General features: G+C 45.3%; 1 protein-coding gene across 2 annotated transcripts in view; it reads left to right on the top strand.

Annotated features, from left to right (window-relative positions):
- Positions 1-7429: 7429 nt before the first annotated feature.
- The window catches only part of LOC137368948 (15-hydroxyprostaglandin dehydrogenase [NAD(+)]-like), a 77672-nt gene continuing 62171 nt past the window's right edge, over positions 7430-22930 (top strand). Inside the window, exons 1-4 of one of the 2 annotated variants that reach the window (XM_068029313.1) lie at positions 7430-7974; positions 8182-8305; positions 9762-9868; positions 12005-12101. In XM_068029313.1, coding sequence (XP_067885414.1) covers positions 7882-7974; positions 8182-8305; positions 9762-9868; positions 12005-12101 — 421 coding nt within the window. In that variant the 5' untranslated portion in view covers positions 7430-7881. The remainder of the gene's footprint in view (positions 7975-8181; positions 8306-9761; positions 9869-12004; positions 12102-22930) is intronic. The other variant, XM_068029312.1, reaches the window with a different exon arrangement.

Here is a 22930-nt window from a genome sequence, read left to right as displayed (position 1 = left end):
CTCCTTGGAACAGAGAAGGCTGAGGAGAGATCTGATTGAAATGTACAAAACTTTGAGGGGCCTGGATAGAGTGGAGGTGAAGGGTCTATTCACCTTAGCAGAGAGGTCAGTGATGAGAGGGCATAGATTTAAAGTGATTGATAGAAAAATTAAAGGGGAGATGAGGAAAAATGTTTTCACCCAGAGGGTGATGGGGGTCTGGAACTCACTGCCTGACAGGGCAGTTGAGGCAGCAACCCTCAACTCATTCAAAAGGAGTCTGGATATGCACCTCAAGTGCCGTAATCTGCAGGGCTACAGACCAAATGCTGGAAGGTGGGATTAGAATAGGTGAACTTTTTTCGGCCAGCAGAGACACGATGGGCCAAGTGGCCTCTTTCTGAAGAAGGGTCACTGATCTGAAACATTAACTCTGCTTCTCTCTCCACAGATGCTGCCAGACATGCTGCGTATTTCCAGCGTTTCTTGTTTTTATTTCAGATTTCCAGCATCCGCAGTATTTTGCTTTTATTTTGGCCTCTTTCTGTGCCTTAAACCTTCTATGATTCTATAACTCTAAATCTGGATGACTGAGCACCTCCTATTTTATTTGTGCCACCATTGGCAGCTGTGCCTTCAGCTGCCACGGCCCTAAGCTTTGGAATTCCCTCCCTAAACCAAATGTAATATTTCCAAGTTCATGGATGGCACAAAACTAGGTGGGAACGTGTGTTGTGAAGAAGATGTAAAGCAACTTCAAGGGGATTTGGAAAGACTTTGTCAGTGGGCAAGAATGTGAAAAAATATGAGGTTATCCACTTTGGTAGGAGGAATAGATGTGCAGAGTATTTCTTACATGTTAAGCAATTAGAAAGTGCAGATGTACAAAGGGACCTGGGTGTCCTCGTCAATAAGTCACTGAAAGCTAATCTGCAGGTGCAGCAAGCAATTAAGAAGGCTAATGGTATGCTGGCCTTTATTACAAGAGGATTTGAGGACAGGAGTAGTGATGTCATGCTTCAATTGTATAGAACCCTGGTTAGATCGCACTTGGTGTTCAGTGTGTAGTTTTGGTCCCCTTACCTTAGGAAGGATACTACTGCCATAGAGAGAGTGCAACGAATATTCACCAGACTTGTTCCTGGGATGGCGGGACTGTCCTATGAAGAGAGATTGGGGAAACTGGGATTGTATTCTCTATAGTTTCGAAGAGTAGGAGGTGATCTCATTGAAACCTACAAAATACTTAAAGGGATAGACAGGGTAGATGCAGCTAAGATGTTTCCCCTGGCTGGGGAGTCTAGAACCAGGGGACACAATTTCAAAATAAGGGAGAAGCCACTTAGGACACAGATGAGGAGAAATATATTTACTTAAAGGGTTGTGAATCTTTGGAATTCTCTACCCCAGAAAGCTGTGGAAGCTCAGTCATTGAGTATGTTGAAAGCAGAGATTGACAGATTTCTAAATACCAATGACATAAAGGGATATGGGGATACTGTGGAAAAAGGGCATTGAGGTGGATGATCAATCATGACCGTATTGAATGGCAGGCTCGATGGACTGAATGGCTTACTCCTGCTCCTATGTTCCTATGTAAACCTTTCTCCCCTCTACCTATTGTCACAATCAAGCAATACGAACTTATGAACTATAAACATGAACTTACGAAGTAAACCCATAGTGAATGCTTTTCTGTAAACAAAATAGAGTTGAAGGGCAAGTGACCTTTTCTTTCCTGACAACACACATGGAACTGCAAAAACCCCAAGCTAATTTTCATGTCTTCGCGAAGTCATTAAAATACAAATGACCCTTCCTGTGTGACTGCTGCATTTCTCCAACGAATTAAAAAAACAAGGTTCACAATACTGCCGCAGACGTTTGGACTCCAAATTAGAAATCCAGAAAATCGGTGTGAAAAGCTCTCTTTTATCAAGATGGTAGGTGGATGAGTGCTACCCGGACTCCATCGTCTGACAATGCCTTAACCATCAGAAACTATTTATGAGGACAATGGAAAGAGATGCTCTGGTCACATGACAGAAAGTGGGATTCTGACAAGGGGTTTTAATTAGGTATATTCTGAGCAAACAGGCAGTAGGCGGTGCCGCAGTGGTATTGTCACTGGACTAGTAATCCAGAGACCCAGGGTATTCCTCTGGGGACAGGGGTTCGAATCCCACCACAGCAGAAGGTGGAATTTGAATTCAATTAATAAATCTGGAATTAAAACTAGTCTAATGATGGCCATGAAACCATTGTTGATTGTTGTAAAAACCCATCTGGTTCACTAATGTCCTTTAGGGAAAGAAATCAGCTGTCCTCACCTGGTCTGGCCTACATGTGACTCCAGACCCACAGCAATATGGTTAACTCATACATGCCCTCTGAAATGGCCTAGCAAGCCACTCAGTTGTACCTAACCACTACAAAGTCTATAAAAAGGAATGAAACCGGACGGACCACCCAGCATCGACCTAGGCACCGGAAACGATAATGGCAAACCAGCCCTGTCGACCCTGCAAAGTCCTCCTTACTAACATCTGGGGGCTTGTGCCAAAGTTGGGAGAGCTGTCCCACATACTAGTCAAGCAACAGCCTGACATAATCATACTCACTGAATCATACCTTACAGACAATGTCCCAGACACTGCCAACACCATCCCCGGGTACGTCCTGTCCCACCGGCAGGACAGACCCAGCAGAGGCGGTGGCACAGTGGTATACAGTAGGGAGGGAGTTGCCCGGGGAGTCCTCAACATCGACTCCGGATACCATGAAGTCTCATGGCATCAGGTCAAACATGGGGAAGGTAACCTCCTACTGATTACCACCTACCGCCCTCCCTCAGCTGATGACTCAGCACTCCTCCATGTTGAACACCACTTGGAGGAAGCACTGAGGGTGGCAAGGGCAGAAAATGTACTCTGGGTGGGGGACTTCAATGTCCATCACAAAGAGTGGCTCGGTAGCACCACTACTGACCCACCTGGCCGAGTCCTAAAGGACATGGCTGCTAGACTGGGTCTGCGGCAGCTGGTGGGGGAACCAACACGAGGGAAGAACATACTCGACCTTGCCCTTACCAATCTGCCTGCCGCAGATGCATCTGTCCATGACAGTATTGGTAGGAATGACCAGCGCACAGTCCGTGTGGAGACGAAGTCCCGCCTTCACATTGAGGATACCGTCTATCATGTTGTGTGGCACTATCATCGTGCTGAATGGGATAGATTTCGAACAGATCTAGCAACGCAAAACTGGGCATCTATGAGGCGCTGTGGGCCATCAGCAGCAGCAGAATTGTACTCAACCACAAGCTGTAACCTCATGGCCCAGCATATCCCCCACTCTACCATTACCATCAAACCAGGAGATCAACCCTGGTTCAATGAAGAGTGCAGGAGAGCATGCCAGGAGCAGCACCAGGCATACCTCAAAATGAGGTGTCAACCTGGTGAAGCTACAATCCAGGACTATGTGCATGCCAAACTGCGTAAGCAGCATGCGATAGACAGAGCTAAGCGATCCCATAACGAACGGATCAGATCTAAGCTCTGCAGTCCTGTCACATTCAGCTGTGAATGGTGGTGGACAATAAAACAACTAACTGGAGGAGGTGGCTCCACAAATATCCCCATCCTCAATGATGGGGGGGCACAGCACATCAGTGCAAAAGATGAGGCTGAAGCATTTGCAACAATCTTCAGCCAGAAGTGCCGAGTTGATGATCCATCTTGATCCCCTCCTGAAGTCCCCAGCATTACAGATGCTAGACTTCAGCCAATTCGATTCACTCCGCGTGATATCAAGAAACGACCGAAGGCACTGGATACTGCAAAGGCTATGGGTCCTGACAAAATTCCGGAAAGAGTACTGATGACTTGTGCTCCAGAACTTGCCGCACCCCGAGCCAAGCTGTTCCAGTACAGCTACAACACTGGCATCTATCTGGAAATATTCCAGCAATAGTACTGAAGACCTGTGCTCCAGAACTTGCCGCACCCTAGCCAAGCTGTTCTAGTACAGTTACAACACTGGCATTTACCCAGCAATGTGGAAAATTGCCCAGGTATGTCCTGTACACAAAAAGCAGGACAAGTCTAACCCGGCCAATTATCGCCCCATCAGCCGACTCTCAGTCATCAGTAAAGTGATGGAAGGTGTCATCAACAGTGCCATCAAGCAGCACTTGCTTAGCAATAACCTGCTCAGTGACGCTCAGTTTGGGTTCCGCCAGGGCCACTCAGCTCCTGACCTCATTACAGCCTTGGTTCAAACATGGACAAAAGAGCTGAGCTCAAAAGGTGATGTGAGAGTGACTGCCCTTGGCATCAAGGCAGCATTTGACTGAGTATGGCATCAAGGAGCCCTAGCAAAACTGGAGTCAATGGGAATCGGGGGAAAACTCTCTGCTGGTTGGAGTCATACCTAGCGCAAAGGAAGATGGCTGTGGTTGTTGGAGGTCAATCATCTCAGCTCAGGACATCACTGCAGGAGTTCCTCAGGCCCAATGTCCTAGGCCCAACAATCTTCAGCTGCTTCATCAATGACCTTCCTTCAATCATAAGGTCAGAAGTGGGGATGTTTGCTGATGATTGCACAATGTTCAGCACCATTCGCGACTCCTCAAATACTGAAGCAGTCCTTGTAGAAATGCAGCAAGACCTGGACATTATCCAGGCTTGGGCTGATAAGTGGCAAGTAACATTTGCGCCACACAAGTGCCAGGCAATGACCATATCCAACAAGAGAGAATCTAACCATCTCCCCTTTACATTCAATGGCATTATCATCTCTGAATCCCCCACTATCAACATCCTAGGGGCTACCATTGACCAGGAACTAAACTGGAGTAGCCATACAAATACCATGGCTACAAGAGCAGGTCAGAGGCTTGGAATCCTGAGGCGAGTAATTCACCTCCTGACTCCCCAAAGTCTGTCCACCATCTACAAGGCAGAATTCAGGAGTGTGAATGAATACTCTCCACTTGCCTGGATGGGTGCAGCTCCAACAACACTCAAGAAGCTCGACACCATCCAGAAAAAAGCAGCCCGCTTGATTGGCACCCCATCCACAAACATTCACTCCCTCCACCACCGACGCACAGTGGCAGCAGTGTGTACCATCTACAAGATGCACTGCAGCAACGCACCAAGGCTCCTTAGACAGTACCTTCCAAACCCGCGACCTCTACCACTTAGAAGGACAAGAGCAGCAGATGTATGGGAATATCACCATCTGCAAGTTCCCGTCCAAGTCACACACCATCCTGACTTGGAACTATATCGCAGTTCCTTCACTGTCGCCGGGTCAAAATCCTGGAACTCCCTTCCTAACAGCACTGTGGGTGTACCTACCTCTCGTGGACTGCAGTGGTTCAAGAAGGCAGCTCACCACCACCTTATCAAGGGCAATTAGGGATGGGCAATAAATGCTGGCATAGCCAGCGATGCCCACATCCCATGAATGAATAAAAAAAAAGGACAGGGAATGTGCAGTATGTGTGGCATTTGGATTTTACTCTCAATGGATGACTGTATGAGTGATTTAAAATTGCGCCTAAGATAATAACGCACAGCAAGTTTTCCAGCACGTGAAGAGAGAAAAGGCCAATTATTAATGCTTGAGGAGTTACTTGTTTTTTCGGCTGAGTTTATTTGCAGGGTTTACACCCAAAAGGTTAATAAAGTTCGCACAAACATGTTTACACCCAAAAGGTTAACAAAGTTCCCACGAACCTGTGTACACCCAAAAGGTTAACCTGTCTTCTCTTTTCAAAGATGATAGATGTATTTCCAGGATTTTCTTTCTTTTTTAATTATTATTATCATTCTTGGGATATGGGCGACACTAGCATTTATTGCCCATTTCTAGTTGTCCTTGAGATGGCAGTGGGTGGGTTTTCTTCTTGAACTGCTGCAGTCCATGTGGTTAAAATATGGTGAGAAATTGCAGAGCTCTGAGATGCAGAGTGATCTGGGTGGCCTCGTGCATGAATTGCAAAAGGTTAGTATGCAGGTACAGCACGTAATTAGGAAAGCTAGTAGAATGTTATCACTTATCATGAGGGGAATTGAATCCAAAAGTAGGGAGGTTATGCTTCAGCTATACAGGGCATTGGTGAGACCATATCTGGAGTACTGTGTACAGTACTGGTCTCCTTATTTAAGGAAGGATGTAAATGCATTGGAGGCAGTACAGAGAAGGTTTACTTGACTAATACCTGGAATGGGCAGGATGTCTTACGAGGAAAGATTGGACAGGCTGGGCTTGTATCCACGGAATTTAGAAGAGTAAGAGGCGACTTGATTGAACCATGTAAGATCCTGAGGCATCTTGACAGGGTAGATGTGGAAAGGATGTTTCCCCTTGTGGGAGAATCTAAAACGAGGAGACATTGTTTAAAAATAAGGGGTCGCCCATTTAAGACAGAGATGAGGAGAAATGTTTTCTCTGAGAGGGTCATGAGTCTTTGGAATTCTTTTCTTCAAATGACAGTGGAAGCAGAGTCTTTGAATATATTTAAGGCAGAGGTAGATAGATTCTTGATAAACAAGGGAGTGGAAGGTTATCAGGGGTAGGTGGAAATGTGGAGCAATCAGTTCAGCCATGAACTTGTTGACTGGCGGAGCAGGCTTGAAGGGCTGAGTGGTCTACTCCTGCTCATAATTTGTATGTTCGTATGTACTCCCACAGTATGTTAGTAGGGAGGAATTCTGGTTCTAGTTTGTAACTGAATTGTCATACCAGGGCCACGCATATTAAATAAGGTTAATTGTCTGAGGAGAAAAATTTGCAGGACTACGGAAAAAAGGCAAGGGAGTGGGACTAGTTGAGTTGCTGTTACTGAGAGCTGGCACAGGCACAATGGGCCGAATGGCCTCCTTCTATGCTGTAACCATTCGATGATTTTATTAAAGGTGAGGGACTGACAGGAATTTTGACATTGTAAGAGGCTTGGAAGATGCAGTTACTGTCAGAATTGTTGAGTGGCTGAAATGTCTGTGCTTCCTATGTGTCAGCTGTGGTTCATTGGTAGCTTGCTTCTCTCTAAATCAGAAAGTTGTGGACTCAAACGCCCTTCCAGCATCTTCATCCAGGCTGATACTCCAGTGCAGTACTGAGGGAGTGCTGTACTGTTGGAGGTGCTGCTTTTGGATGATATGTCAAACTGAGGCTCTGTCTGCCTTCTCAGAGAATAGAAAGATCCCATGCAACTTTCTGAAGAGGAGCAGGAACTCTGGACAATACTGACCCCTTGACCAACATCGTTAAAACAGATTATCCAGTCATTATCATAATTCTGTTTGCAGGAGCTTGCTGTGTGCGGATTGGCTGCTGTGTTTCCCTACATCACAACACTTCAGAAAGTTGGTTGTAAAGCTATGTGAAGTCATGAGGTCCCGTAAGGGGCTTTTATTTACATCGGCTGGGTGTCTGGAGTAGGCACATCTCGAGCAATGATAGAGCCAGTTCGTTTCTTCAATTTGTGTCCCTTTAACAGTCCGCTGGTTTCACTCAAGTTTTGGACATGCTCACTCTGATTGCATAGTTGCTGCATGGCAGAGAGGAAACCAGGGTCTCCACAACATCAAACCCATTAGCGACTGGCACAGAGATGGGGAGCGGATCCAGATGCTCCTAAGGAGGGTAGGGAGGGGATTTGCAATGTGTTCATAGAAGTGGCCGGTTACCCTCTGTCACTAATCATCGTTACCCTTTGCAAGCCCTGTGACTGCACGTGATGCAAACATTGACGTGACGGTGGGAAACCACTTGCTGAAGTTCACAGTTTGCACCGAGAGCAGGGAAGTCTCCCAGCGGCCAGTCCACTCCCTCCCTGCCTCTTGGATAAAGCTCAGGCTGGAGGATCGGAGCACCTCACAGTCCCCGATGGATCTCAGTGGCAAAGTGGCGCTGGTGACAGGGGCAGCACAGGGAATCGGCAGATCCTTCACTGAAGCTCTGCTGAGACACGGCGCAAAGGTACAAACCTGAACCCGACACTACTCGGAGCAAGTTCAACTGCTGAATCGCTTTGTTTTGCATTGTTTAATTTTATTTTACTCCCCCTCCCTCCCCCCACCTCCTGTCTTTCCCCTCTTCGCCCCACTTTCCTCTTCAACCCCTCTCCCTCCTGCCTTTCCCCCACCCTCTCCCTCCTGTCCTCTCTTACATACCCTTCATACCAAGGTGGCTCTTGTGGATTTAAATGGAAGTGCTGGCGAAGACTGCAAGAAAGCATTGGATGGGGAATTTGATGCTGCTCGCAGCTTATTCATCGCATGCGACGTGGGATCAGAGGAACAGTTGAAATGTAAGTGGCTCAGGACAAGAGTTTGTCCTCTTTAAAAAGATATGCTAATTGTAATATGATCTGTAGTAGCGTGTGTTGGATTTGCAACTGTGCAGGTTTCTTGCTGATTGCACTGTTCAACATGTCCTTTGATAAATGTCAAATACACACACACACACAGAGCTTAGATATTTGTATTTATATCAGCCAGAATTTGCAGTGACATTATCTCCTGGATACATAACATCTTCAAATCAAGTGATTCCCTCTGATGATGTTAACCCATTTAAAATTGAGTGCCAATGTGTTAAGCTGCTCGTAAAACCACAGTCGTTTCAGGATTTCAAGTCCCAAATAAAAACAAAAAATTGCTGGAAATACTCAGCAGGACTGGCAGCTTCTGTGGAGAGAGAAGCAGAGTTAACGTTTCAGGTCAGTGACCCTTCTTCATTCATAACCTTCTGATGAAGGGTCACTGACCTGAAACATTAACTCTACTTCTCTCTCCACAGATGCTGCCAGACCTATTGAGTATTCCCAGCATTTCTTGTTTATGTTTCAGATTTCCAGCATCTGCAGTATTTTGCTTTTATTTAAAGTCCCAAGGTTCCTGATGCAATGAATTCCTTTTTTAAAAAGCAAGTGTGCAGTGACTGTGTAGCAAGTCACTAGAATGCATAACTGTGAGGGGCTACTGAATCCAAGATGATGAAAACATTCTTTAGAGAATTAGATAAAGACCTAAAATATTAAAAAATGCACAAGAGAGCAATGTGTGAGATTAAACTAAACATTAACTAAGCATTTATATCACACCTTTAACATAGTAAAATGTCACAGGAGCATAAATTGGACACAAATTCAGACCAAGCCAAAGCAGGAGATGTTTTTTCAGGTGACCAAAGGCTTGGTAACCTTTAAATCATTCTATAGGTGGAGCCAGGACATGAGGGAGAATGGACAAATTCTCCTATAATTTTTTTTTTATAATGAGCAGTGAAATTCACATTAACCTGTCATTTGTGAAAAGTGAACACTGTCAAAAATACGAAAAAGACTTTTCCAGCAAACTCCTCCAGAAAAAGCTAAGAGGAAATTCAATGGAGGTGTTTTAAAATCATGAAGGGTTTAGCTCAAATGAATAAGGAGAAACTGCTTCCATTGGCTGAAGGTTCCATAAAGAGCGAGCACAGATTTAAGATGATTGGCAAAATAACCAGAGACGTTGTGAAGAAAATCTGTTTTCTGCAGCAAATAGTTAAGATTTGGAATGCACTGTCTTACAGGCTGGTAGAAACAAATTAAGTAATAATGTTCAGAAGCTAAATATTTGAAGGAAATAAATTGCAGGGATATGGGGAAAAAGCAGGAGAGTGGGACTAAATGGATTGCTCTTTGAAAGAGCTGGCACAGACTCGATGGGCCAAATGGCCTCCTTCTGTGTTGTACTAATCAATGATTCTGCCTTGTTGTTTAGGTGCTTTTAGGAAGACAATTGATCTCTTTGGAAGTTTGGATATAGTGTGTAACAATGCCGGCATAAATAATGAAAACAACTGGGAGCAAACAATCAACATTAATTTGGTAAGAAAAAAAATCTCGAGTTCTCAGTTAATATCCTGCCTTGTTCATAAATCTGAAAGCCCTCCTTACTCACAAAGACAGATCCCACTTCAAAATTAATCATTATTGGCTTAGAAATGGCAGGGAATTGCATTTTTCATCTCGTATCTTTTCATTTTTGGGAGGTGTGAGGGGAGCAGCAGGGACCAATTTCAATGAAGACATCTCTTATCTATAATCTGGAGAAAATTCAGCCCTGTTATAAAATAATTCAGTGTGATGCTGAATTTCAAAACAGGTTTCTCGACACAGGCTCACTAAATTAATGTTGGCTACACTCTGTGCTATGTGATCAATAATTCAGAGTGCTTTAATTAACATAGAATACACACATCAATACGCTAGCTGTAAAGGTTGGAATTAAAGTCAGTCATTCTCAGTTGAAAACTGGTGCTTCATTGATTTTTTTTTCATGCTATCACATTTGTTTGAAGAAAAATACTTTAGGCTGTGGTTATATTTCATCACACGCTTCTGTCCAGATCTACTGCTGTTAGGATTCCTGTTATATAGCTGGTAGATCCCTGATCTGTTGGCTGGGCATGATCCCCTCTTAGATTGCCTTTTTGTGTACTCAATTCTGGTGACCAAGAAAGGGCCGTACCTACTCATGCTTGCTGCCAAAGAGCTGCAATCTCAGACAGTAACATTTTAATATTTTGAGAGTGCACTTGGGTTGGTAGTCCCTGCTTTGTCAAAGCAGTAAAAAGACTCTGTTTGAATTTCCGAAGCCCACTCCCAAGGAGTTCCAACTAGCATGTTTTAAACCTGGTTTGACTGGAGGTGGGAACTACACAGTGTGAAACTTAAGCCATTTGGGGAAGGGTCGCCCAAAGTGAGAATGGAGCGTCTCACACTTGCTGTGACCTGTTGTCAGATAGGAGTCTGAGTATAAAATAGTGCTGTCAATTTTGCATTGACGCTCAACAGTAATAGTTCTGCACCTCTAAGAATTGTAATCGGGTTATGATCACAGATAATGGAGAAATGATCCAAAGGCTCACTTACAAGCCACCTTAGAAAAGCATCACCAAAATTAAAGAGTGTGATTAAACTAATTAGGGACACAAAGTAAGCTGAATAGTATGGGCCAAAATCCCAGTTAAGATCTAGAATGGGCGGCACAGTGGCGCAGTGGTTAGCACCGCAGCCTCACAGCTCCAGGAACCCGTGTTCAATTCCGGGTACTGTCTGTGTGGAGTTTGCAAGTTCTCCCTGTGTCTGCGTGGGTTTTCTCCGGGTGCTCCGGTTTCCTCCCACAAGCCAAAAGACTTGTAGGTTGATAGGTAAATTGGCCATTATAAATTGTCACAAGTATAGGTAGGTGGTAGGGAAATATAGGGACAGGTGGGGATGTTTGGTAGGAATATGGGATTAGTGTAGGATTAGTATAAATGGGTGGTTGATGTTCGGCACAGACTCGGTGGGCCGAAGGGCCTGTTTCAGTGCTGTATCTCTAATCTTAATCTTATAACTCTTTCAAATCAATACCAATCTACAATTAAGTATAAGGAGTTAACTTTCTGATCTCTCACTGCACATAGGAAATTCAGATGCATTTTGCCTACAATTTTTGAACTATTCAAAATGATGAATCAGAGGCCTCCTTCTAAGCTGTAAGATTCTTTCAGCTCTCATGGCTGTGCTGGCTTTTTGGAAGAGTTATCGAAATAGAGCTGGGTTTTAAAAAAAAATCTCCCCAGCTGCTGACTTTTTTTTGCAAATTTTCTTCAATCTGTATCCTTTGATTACTGACCCACCTGCCAATGGAAACTGTTGCTCCTTATTATCAAGACCTCTTATAATTTTGAACACCTATTAAATATCCCTTTAACCTTCTCTGCTCTAAGGAGCTTCTCTAGTCTTAAGTATCTCATCCCAGCTTGAGAAATATCATACACAACAAAACACCCAAGTTTCCAATATATGTTCCCAGCAGACAATATGTGTTCACTGCTGGGAAACAAACAGTATATGTTACAAGGTTGACATGGGAATCCATCTCATCGCTGAATACCTAACCCAGATTTGCACTTTATCAGCAGGTTACTGAGTTTTTAACTGATTTAAAAATAAATTGTATTTTCTAAATGTCAGACCTCAGTGATAAGAGGAACATACATAGCGCTGGAATACATGAGCAAAGAGCATGGTGGAAAAGGAGGAGTTATTGTGAACATGGCATCTTTAGCAGGTAAGAAAATATCTCGGATGGTTTAAAAACAGAGATGCTGTTATCGAGGAAATATATTTAGCAGGAATACTATTCTGCTACAATGTTCTACGAGGGTTCACAAAAGTAGGAATTGCTTTGACATCGAGTTGAAAAATTGTTCATCGATGAGGAAGGAATTGCTGTGGTCACAGGTGTAATGACATTGGAATAAAAATTTTAGACTCCTACCCTGCAATTTCTCATTCATTTTTCTGGCTGTTTGCAAGAATTTGGAGAATGGGACGAATTGGGTGGGTAGCCTTTGTTCCAGAGCAAAGACAGACACAATGGATCGATTTGGCCACCTTTAGCACTCTATGATTCGATATGATTGATTCCATGACTGAAGGCTGAGAGCAATGCAAACTCCATGATTTCTGCTCGTGGAGTGCACCAGGAGCAGAACTTGGCCCCCATTGTGATTGCACCCTAAAAGAAAGAGATTTAAGATGGAACTTAAACAGGAAGCTTCGTAAGCAAGCAGCAAGGTTGAGAAAAAATGTCAAGGACAGAGCTCCACAGAACCAAAGGCTGAAATTTTAGGCAAAAATTGTAATGCAATTAAGTGGAGAAAATTTTTTTAAAAAAGGACAGAGATTAAGTGAGTAGAATTGTTGAACATTTTCCATTGAAAAAATACAGGAAATTGTTAAATGATATCGGATCATCTCAGTTGGGCAACAGGAAGAAGCATCAAATATGTTAAAGGAGAAAAAAAAAGTATGTGCAAGTGAATTCAGATGGTGAGAGGCCTACTCAAGGTAATAGTCAGGCAGTTGGGAGAATTTGAATTAAAAAGGCACAGATACTCTGGTAGGTCTTAAATTTAAAAAAAATGTAAACGGTGAACAAAACATAGGGGGGACAGTCCTGTAAAGAGAATTAACAGGCTAGCATCAATATCATACACTCCTCCCAACAGCACTGTGCTTGAGGAAGGGTCTGCACCCAAGTACCAACCTTCTTCACCTCTCCCAGACATCAACAGGCCTGCCCCACATCACCAGCATATCTCTTGTAAAGAGAATGTTTTTAAAAACAATTAAAATGTTTGCCTTTAGTGTTAGCTGTGGTTCAATTGCTAGCACACTTGCCTCTGAGGCAGAAGGTTGGAAGTTCAAAGCCCATTCCAGAGATTGAGCGCAAAAAAAAAATCTAGACTGACAGTCCAGTGTAATACTGTTTGAGGTGCTATCTTTGGATGAGATGTTAAACCAAGATCCTGTCTGCCCTTGCAGATGGATGTAAAAGTTCTCAAGGCACTATATGGAAGAAAAGCTGGGGAGTTCTCACCAGTGTCCTGACCAATATTTATCCCTCAATCAACACTGGGGCGGCACAGTGGCGCAGTGGTTAGCACCGCAGCCTCACAGCTCCAGCGACCCGGGTTCAATTTTGGGCACTGTCTGTGTGGAGTTTGCAAGTTCTCCCTGTGTCTGCATGGGTTTTCAATGGGTGCTCCGGTTTCCTCCCACAAGCCAAAAGACTTGCAGGTTGGTAGGTAAATTGGTCATTATAAATTGCCCATAGTATAGGTAGGTGGTAGGGAAATAGAGGGACAGGTGGGGATGTGGTAGGAATATCGGATTAGTGTAGGATTAGTATAAATGGGTGGTTGATGGTCGGCACAGACTCGGTGGGCTGAAGGGCCTGTTTCAGTGCTGTATCTCTAAACTAAACTAAACATCACTTTGGTAATTATCCCATTACTGTTTATGGGAGTTTACTGTGTGAAAATTGGCTGCCATGCTTCCTACTTTACAACAGTGACTATACTTCAAAAGTACTTCATTATCTGAGAAGCACTTGGAGACATCCTGATGTTGTGAGAAGCTATAGAAACTCAAGTCTTTCTTTTCTGAAGTGATCCATTCAAAACATCTCTGTCTTTTCTCTCTGCTAGTGCAGCATGATCTATTGTGTATTTCCAGCATTTTCAAGATTTAGTTATTTTCAATCATTCTCTTTGCTTTGCATTAGTGGTGTTTATGATGTTACACAATGCAATCAGACTAGTCTTTCCTCCCTGTTTAATATAGGTTTAACTATATTTGGAAAAGGTCTCTGAGTATTTAAACATGACTTTATTATCGATGGACTTTGAATCGACATTGTCCCCCACTGCAATGCCACTGCTTCCTTTTTCAAGAAACATTCTTTTATTTTTCTGCAAATTTTCTCAATTTTTCCAGTCATATGCCCAAATTCGTACCTCGAGCAGAGTGAAACTCTCGATCCGCGAACATTTTGGCTGCAGTCGGTGAACTTCACAAGGGAAATGTAGAGGTTTTTTTTCCCCCATCCATGAAATAACAAAGGGAAGGAAGCATTTGTGCAAAAGTAACACTGGGAGAAATTCACTATACGGTGGTGTTTGCCTTGGCACTCGGAGCTTCTCTGTCTGTAATTTGCAGATATTCTCTCTGATAAGCTAATGTTCACAAGGTAGGGCAGCTATTTTAATGTAGTAGTTTCTGAACCTTTTACATATTGGGGAACTCATCACAAGTATTGACACACTCACGGGGGCACTTGAAGGAAAGATACTATTGCAGATAAAGTTATTTCATTAATGCTAGCTGGCTTCTCACTGAGTTGGAAGATATGCAACTTTATAACAGGTTATAATAGGGGAACTTTGGAAAAATATATGACAAACAAATGTGATACATCTTGGAGCCTATATGCAGGTCCTACATTCCTAGTTGACCTCTTGTCTTGTACTCGAGCAAATTAACAATATAGCTCCAACATTCTGTTCACTTTATTAATTCTTGCTCTGCAATGACTAGACATGCTAATTATCGAGCGTCTCTTTCAGCCTCCTCCCTAGCTAGATCAACACCATTTGTTATGGATATTGCCCCATTGTTTCAATTGTGTGCTATTTCGCTACATCAGCTACATCATGGGGCAGGACGTTAGAAATGCTCCATCCATCAATATTGGCAACCACACTCTGGAAGTGGTTCAAGAGTTCACCTACCGAGGCTCAACTATCACCAGTAACCTGTCTCTAGATGCAGAAATCAACAAGCGCATGGGAAAGGCTTCCACTGCTATGTCCAGACTGGCCAAGAGAGTGTGGGAAAATGGCGCACTGACACGGAACCCAAAAGTCCGAGTGTATCAGGCCTGTGTCCTCAGTACCTTGCTCTATGGCAGCGAGGCCTGGACAACGTATGTCAGCCAAGAGCGACATCTCAATTCATTCCATCTTCGCTGCCTCCGGAGAATACTTGGCGTCAGGTGGCAGGACCGTATCTCCAACACAGAAGTCCTCGAGGCGGCCAACATCCCCAGCTTATACACAGTACTGAGTCAGCGGCGCTTGAGATGGCTTGGCCATGTGAGCCGCATGGAAGATGGCAGGATCCCCAAAGACACATTGTACAGCGAGCTCGCCACTGGTATCAGACCCACCGGCCGTCCATGTCTCCGCTTTAAAGACGTCTGCAAACGCGACATGAAATCCTGTGACATTGATCACAAGTCATGGGAGTCAGTTGCCAGCGTTTGCCAGAGCTGGCGGGCAGCCATAAAGACGGGGCTAAAGTGTGGCGAGTCGAAGAGACTTAGTAGTTGGCAGGAAAAAAGACAGAGGCGCAAGGGGAGAGCCAACTGTGTAACAGCCCTGACAAACAAATTTCTCTGCAGCACCTGTGGAAGAGCCTGTCACTCTGGAATTGGCCTTTATAGCCACTCCAGGCGCTGCTTCACAAACCACTGACCACCTCCAGGCGCTTACCCATTGTCTCTCGAGATAAGGAGGCCAAAGAAGTCCCTGCTGCAGCAAAGTTTATCCGCACCCTGAATGCCTTACATAGTAACAGGAGTCGGCCACTCAGTCCCTCTCAAGCCTGTTTCATCATTGTGTAGCATGCAGTGTAATAGTGTAAAACTTTGATATCTGTGGATCTAGTTGTACAAAAATGAAATCCTCCTTACTCTTCCATGCAATTTGAATTTGATTACATTTGAATTGTACATGAGCAGTAACTTTAGTATTGATATATCTCTTGCTCTTCCCATCTTCAATACAATAAGTTGGGTTTCTTTTGCGGTTGAGTTGGCTCCAAAGTGGCCAAACTGTGATGGGAGCGTTCGTCCCTGGTGATCTTTATAAATCAACAACTGAGTCAGTCATATCCACAGTGTTCCTGAGTATTATTCATTAACTACTGTTACATTACGTACTAGATAATCACATTAGGACATGAAGTAACTTGCTTATAACTGAACAATTGATGGCTTACATCAATGGAAGCTAAGAGATATCCTATTCTGCTCCAGAAAACCCTATCATCTAGCAAGTAGGGTGATCTCAGCTGGACAAACTTACCATGTCCTGTGTTGGTGATCTGTGTCGTTTTAGTTGGTTAAATTCCAGAAATACCTCTAAATATACTTAGTTACTAAATTGTGGTTGTTGCCAACGTGTTCAATGTCTCTTAACTGAATTTATGTTGCGTGTGTTTCTCAGTTTGTTGTGGTGACTCGAGTATAACAATAGATTTCTGCGCTTATCAGACACACTTCTGATAAACAAAACAAATGACCATTGGCAACTTGATAAAGTTGATAAGCGGAATAAGCGTTCCTTATCCCCAGCTTTCTACTTTCCCAAAATAAGGATGCCAAAGAAAAGTATGCCATCCTATAACTGTGCAGTTTGTCTGTGGTAAAGTGGAAAATTGTAGCTTCTGTCATCCTCACAGCTGTTCCATCCTAATTTCCAGTGAAGATTGAAGTCCTCTTGCCCCTCTACTTTTACCTGCATGAATAAACTTTTCTCCCTCTATGTTTTAACTTTCATGCTGTGCTGCAGTTCAGCCCAACTTTACTTGATGTCTGTGTCAATATTTATCCCTCAACCAACATCACTAAAACAGATTAGCTGGTCATTTTCCCATTGCTGTTTGTGTAGAGCTTGCTGTGTGTAGATTGGCCCTCGCGTTTCCTACATTACAATAGTAACTACGCTTCTAAAAGTAGTTAATGGCCTATAAAGCGTTTTGAGACATCCCATATGGTCACTCATTCTGTTTGTCTCTGCTTGGAGAGAATACGATAAAGTTACCTCGCTTCACATACAGGGCCTCTAGCATCTCGTGGATGTAGCAATGGACAGTATACTGGGAGATATCCAGCATGATGCCCACTCCCATCTGGAATGATCTCTGTCTCATTGAAGTTTAACATGACTGTGGCCATTACTGGCAGCACTGTCCTCGCCCTGGTGTAAGGTTGCAGGTCCTGTTGAAGAAGGTGACACAGTTTTGTGACCACTCTTTGTTGAATCTGAGTTGCCTCAGGTATTGCAGCTGGATGAGGTGGAGGTAGAAGTGTTCCCTGTAAATCCTCAGTAACTGGTGCCTTCTGTGGAGAGCCTTACTCCTCCTTTCTCTTTTCAACGCCACCCCCCCCCCCCCTGCTCCCCCCACCTCTGGCAGCCTCGGCTCCATTTGTTGGCCATGTTGTAGACCCAGAGGCACTGCAACCACAGGCCGCATACCTTTTGCAGACTCAGTGTGTACAGGTGATCTGCCCTCCATGAATGGATGCATCAACTCATCATAAGACCTCCAGAAACAAGCCACAGTATTTCCACAAACTTTGCCACTTTGCCACAGCAAGTTTGCAAGTTGGCCGCCTGCCCCTTCAAATAGTGCTAGTGGGGGCACCCCTCATGCATATGAATACTTCACCTTCACAGGTGCTTACTAGACCAGCATAGTCCAAATTCCAAAGATGTGCACCAAATACAGCCGAAATGACTTTGATGTCACGACTACTCCTGATGCGTCCAGCACGCATGTGACCCATGCTGGAAATGACTGAAAGGGGGCTGCGCACCCTTTTAAAGACTTTGCGTCTTTCATAGTGCTGACACCAGAAGCAATATGGAGCACAATCTCACGGCCAAGGCATTTCAAAGATAAAGGGGAAAAAAAACACATTCATATAGTGTCCTCACTATAGCGGGGCTCCCAATGACGCAGGGAGTCATTGACTGCACACACTTGGGCCTCCAATCTTTCCATAACATCTTTATCCAAAAAACATCCACTTATACAAACAAAAATGGACTCTCCTCCCTTGTGCATTCACTTAATGCCTGTCTTGCAGATGCTTTTGCCTGGCCTGGTTCTACACCAGTGGTTGCTGCATGGCTGAAGGAAGGCTGCTGACTTTCATGAAGGGAGACCACACATGGCCTTGCAGGACACCCTGGAGCAGCTTTGTGTGGGAGCATGGATGCTGTCATCCTGTGAAAGGATAGCAAGTTCGTGCTCTGGTGCCATCCCACAGGGCAACACCTTGCCAGTCCTAGTAATCTGTGAAGCACAAATTGTTGGACTGCCATGAGAACCTGCATGCACCTTCCAGCACAGAGATCCACAGCCTAGATGCCAGCAGCAACAAGCATGGATCTCATGACGTCTGTCTAAGATTCTACTGCAGCACTGAGACGGGGGAGGGGATGGGGGCTACCTCTAGTGCTGTAGTGGAAACTGAGACGTCATCCACCAGATGCTGCATCACTGCTGGGTCCACGCAGGCTGTCATGGAGCTGGCCACCACTTCCACACTGCAAAGGATGGGCTCCAAACTCTGTGTGATGCCCAGTGCCACATTGGAGCTGGACTCCATCATGCCCCTTGAGAGTGACAGGAAGCTCTCTGTCCAGCCTACCAATGCACCAAGCATGCTGTTCAGTGTTCTCCTGTACGTCACCCCATTGAAGTCCTCTTCTGAGTCCACTAAGCAGAACCCATCTGTGATCTCTCCCTCGGGGAACTGGCATCTGAACTACTCTTTCCCCCGGCATTCCTGCAGCCCACTCAGCCCGGCGACTCACCACGTGCAGATCCCCACTCTTTACTAGCTTCTGAGCTAGTGACGGTATTTCTTCATCAGTGGTGTGCAGTCTCAGTGTTTCTCACACAGCTGCTGAGGCTGGGCAGGTGGCAGCGTTTGGGTATTTGAAAGCAGAAAATCAAAAATGGGGGCGGGGGTAGAACACAAGCGGCTCATGGTCACAGCATCAGCAGCTTTCACTTCATACCATGAGGGGGAGCTGGGAGCTGAGAAGGAGCATAAGGTAGTAATATGTAGCCATCCTGGATAGTCTTGGCAATGCTGGATGCTTCGGGCTCTGTCACAGCTGCCATGGGGCTCAGCGGATTCAGGCATGCCTGTCCCTCGCTGCTTCTGCTCTGCTCCCTTCTATAGTGTGCCACCCTGTCCTGCAATAGAGAGGGAAGAATCTCAATGATTTATAACGTGCTGTGGCTGAGTGATGTGCCTGCCATAGCTGAATAGCTGGAGCAATGCAGATGCAGCGAGAGGTGGGTGTGAGGCTGGCAGCTTTGGAAGGTTAGTGATGTGGAGTATCTGAATGTTGGGCCTGAGTCCTGACTGCTAGGGACTGCTGATGGGTAAGTGGGGGTGCAGTGCATTGAGCACTGTGAGAGGTTGTATGGGTGTGGGATGCCATGTGAAGATGCATTCACTGACATAGGCCACCGATGTGAGGTCATTGAATTTGTTGGTGACACAGGGCGGCACAGTGGCGCAGTGGTTAGCACCGTAGCCTCACAGCTCCAGCGACCTGGGTTTGGTTCTGGGTACTGCCTGTGTGGAGTTTGCAAGTTCTCCCTGTGACCCTGTGGGTTTCCTGCAGGTGCTCCAGTTTCCTCCCACATGCCAAAGACTTGTGGGTTGATAAGTGAATTGTCCATTGTAAAAATTGCCCCAAATGGTGGTAGGAGAATGAAGGGAAAAAGTGGGGATGTGAGAGGGAAAATGGGATTAATGTAGGATTAGTATAAATGGGTGGTTAATGGTCGGCACAGACTCGGTGGGCTGAAGGGACTGTTTCAGTGCTGTATCTCTCTATGACTATTACCAGGGTCTTGGGGCCATACTCCAGGAATTGATCTCCCACTCCACTTGCCCCATTCCCTTCAGAACAGGTTCCTTCATGTCCTCCTGACTCCCTTGGCCTCTATCTCCTTGTGTCCACCTTCATGACTAAGTGAATCTGAGAGCTCTCTCTGCTCTGGTGCTCCTTTTTACTTTGTTTCAAATTGCAGCACTGGCAGTGAGCAGCTACTTCCTTTCAATCAATGCAGTTCCCCTTTGAAGCGAGGCAGACTGCCTTTAAGAGCTGGAGGCTATCTGGAACGCAGACAAGCCACGCATGTTACTCGGCCCCACATTGAGTGTTCAGCCAGCAGAGCAGGTTCCACCTGGCTGAATGCTACAATTAGACTAATGAGGCAGCATCAAGTTTGCATACTGCCTGCCTCTGTGCAACCGAGCGCTGGCAGATCACAAATTGTAACCCCTGCACCGGCAAACGAGTGCAGATGAATTTTTAGCACTTTGTTTGGAAAGCTGCAACCACTTCTCGGTCGACCTAGAGCAAAATTTCACCACTTTCCACAATCAACCTCAGGGTGGGTCGGCCAAACAATTGGTTGCAACACTTTTATACAAAAGCAAAATACTGTGGATGCAGGAAATCTGAAATAAAAACAGAAAGTGCAGGAAAAGGTCAGCAGGGCGAGCAACATCTGTGGGGAGAAGAACAGTAAATGTTTCAGGTCGTTGTCCTTTCATCAGAACTGGGTAACGTTAGAAATGGAGTAGGTTTTGAGCAAATGAAAGGGGGAGGGTGGGAAAAAAATTAAATGATACGTTTTGGTTTTACTCTCATTTTTCTTTTTTTTAACTTTTGGATGGCATCTGTTGCATTCACACCTCGAGACACATCTTTTTGTTTCTTTACCTGTCTCATTTGGACTTGCAACCAGATGGACCACCCGGCATCGACCTAGGCACCGGAAACAACTACGGCAAACCCAGCCCTGTCAATCCTGCAAAATCCTCCTTACTACCATCTGGGGGCTTGTGCCAAAGTTGGGAGAGCTGTCCACAGACTAGTCAAGCAACAGCCGAGCATAGTCATACTCACAGAATCATAGCTGACTGACAATGTCCCAGACACTGTCATCACCATCCCTAGGTATGTCCTGTCCCACCGGCAGGACAGACCCAGCAGAGGTGGTGGCACAGTGATATACAGTCGGGAGGGAGGTGCCCTGGGAGTCCTCAACATCGACTCCGGACCCCATGAAGTCTCATGGCATCAGGTCAGACATGGACATGGAAACCTCCTGCTGATTACCACCTACCGCCCTCCCTCAGCTGATGAGTCAGTACTCCTCCATGTTGAACAGCACTTGGAGGAAGCACTAAGGGTGGCAAGGGCACAGAATGTACTCTGGGTAGGGAATTTCAGTGTCCATCACCAAGAGTGGCTCCGTAGCATCACTACTGACCGAGCTGGCCGAGGCCTAAAGGACATATCTGCTAGACTGGGTATGTGGCAGGTGGTGAGGGAACCAACAAGAGGGAAAAACGTACTTGACCTCATCCTCACCAATCTACCTGCTGCAGATGCATCTGTTGATGACAGTATTAGTAGAAGTGACCACCACACAGTCCGTGTGGAGACGAAGTCCCGCCTTCACATTGACGATACCCTCCATTGTGTTGTATGGCACTACCACCGTGCTAAATGGGATAGATTTCGAACAGATCTAGCAATGCAAAACTGGGCATCCATGAGGCGCTGTGGGCCATCAGCAGCAGCAGAATTGTACTCAACCACAATCTGTGACCTCATGGCCCGGCATATCCCCACTCTACCATAACCATCAAGCCAGGAGACCAACCCTGGTTCAGTGAAGAGTGCAGGAGGGCATGCCAGGAGCAGCACCAGGCATACCTCAAAATGAGCTGTCAACCTGGTGAAGCTACAACACAGGACTATCTGTGTGCCAAACTGCTTAAGCAGCATGCGATAGACAGAGCTAAGCGATCCCATAACCAACGGATCAGGTCTAAGCTCTGCAGTCCTGCCACATCCAGCCGTGAATGGTGGTGGACAATTAAACAACTAACTGGAGGAGGTGGCTCCACAAATATCCCCATCCTCAATGATGGGGGAGCCCAGCACATCAGTGCGAAAGATCAGGCTGAAGCATTTGCAACAATCTTCAGCCAGTAATGCCGAGTTGATGATCCATCTCGACTTCCACCTGAAGTTCCCAGCATCACAGATGCCAGACTTCAGCCAATTTGATTCATTCCACGTGATATCAAGAAACGACTGAAGGCACTGAATACTGCAAAATCTATGGGCCCTGACAATATTCCAGCAATAGTACTGAAGACCTATGCTCCAGAACTTGCCGCGCCCTAGCCAAGCTGTTCCAGTACAGTTACAACACTGGCATCTACCCAGCAATGTGGAAAATTGCCCAGGTGTGTCCTGTACACAAAAAGCAGGACAAGTCCAAACCAGCCAATTACCGCCCATCAGCCTACTCTCAATCATCAGTAAAGTGATGGAAGGTGTCATCAACAGTGCCATCAAGCAGCACTTGCTTAGCAATAACCTGCTCAGTAAGATTCAGTTTGGGTTCTGCAATGGCCACTCAGTTCCTGACTTCATTACAACCTTGGTTCAAACATGCACAAAAGAGCTGAACTCAAGAGGTGAGGTGAGAGTGACTACCCTTGACATCAAGGCAGCATTTGACCAAATATGGCATCAAGGAGCCCGAGCAAAACTGAAGTCAAAACTGAATCGGGGGAAAATTCTCCACTGGTTGGAGTCATACGTAGCGCAAAGGAAGATGATTGTGGTTGTTGGAGGTCAATCATCTGAGCTCCAGGACATCACTGCAGGAGTTTCTCAGTGTAGTGTCCTAGGCCCAACCATCTTCAGCTGC

This window comes from Heterodontus francisci, chromosome 4, assembly GCF_036365525.1.
Source record: "Heterodontus francisci isolate sHetFra1 chromosome 4, sHetFra1.hap1, whole genome shotgun sequence".
Classification (NCBI taxonomy): domain Eukaryota; kingdom Metazoa; phylum Chordata; class Chondrichthyes; order Heterodontiformes; family Heterodontidae; genus Heterodontus; species Heterodontus francisci.
This window is presented reverse-complemented; position numbering and strand designations above follow the sequence as displayed.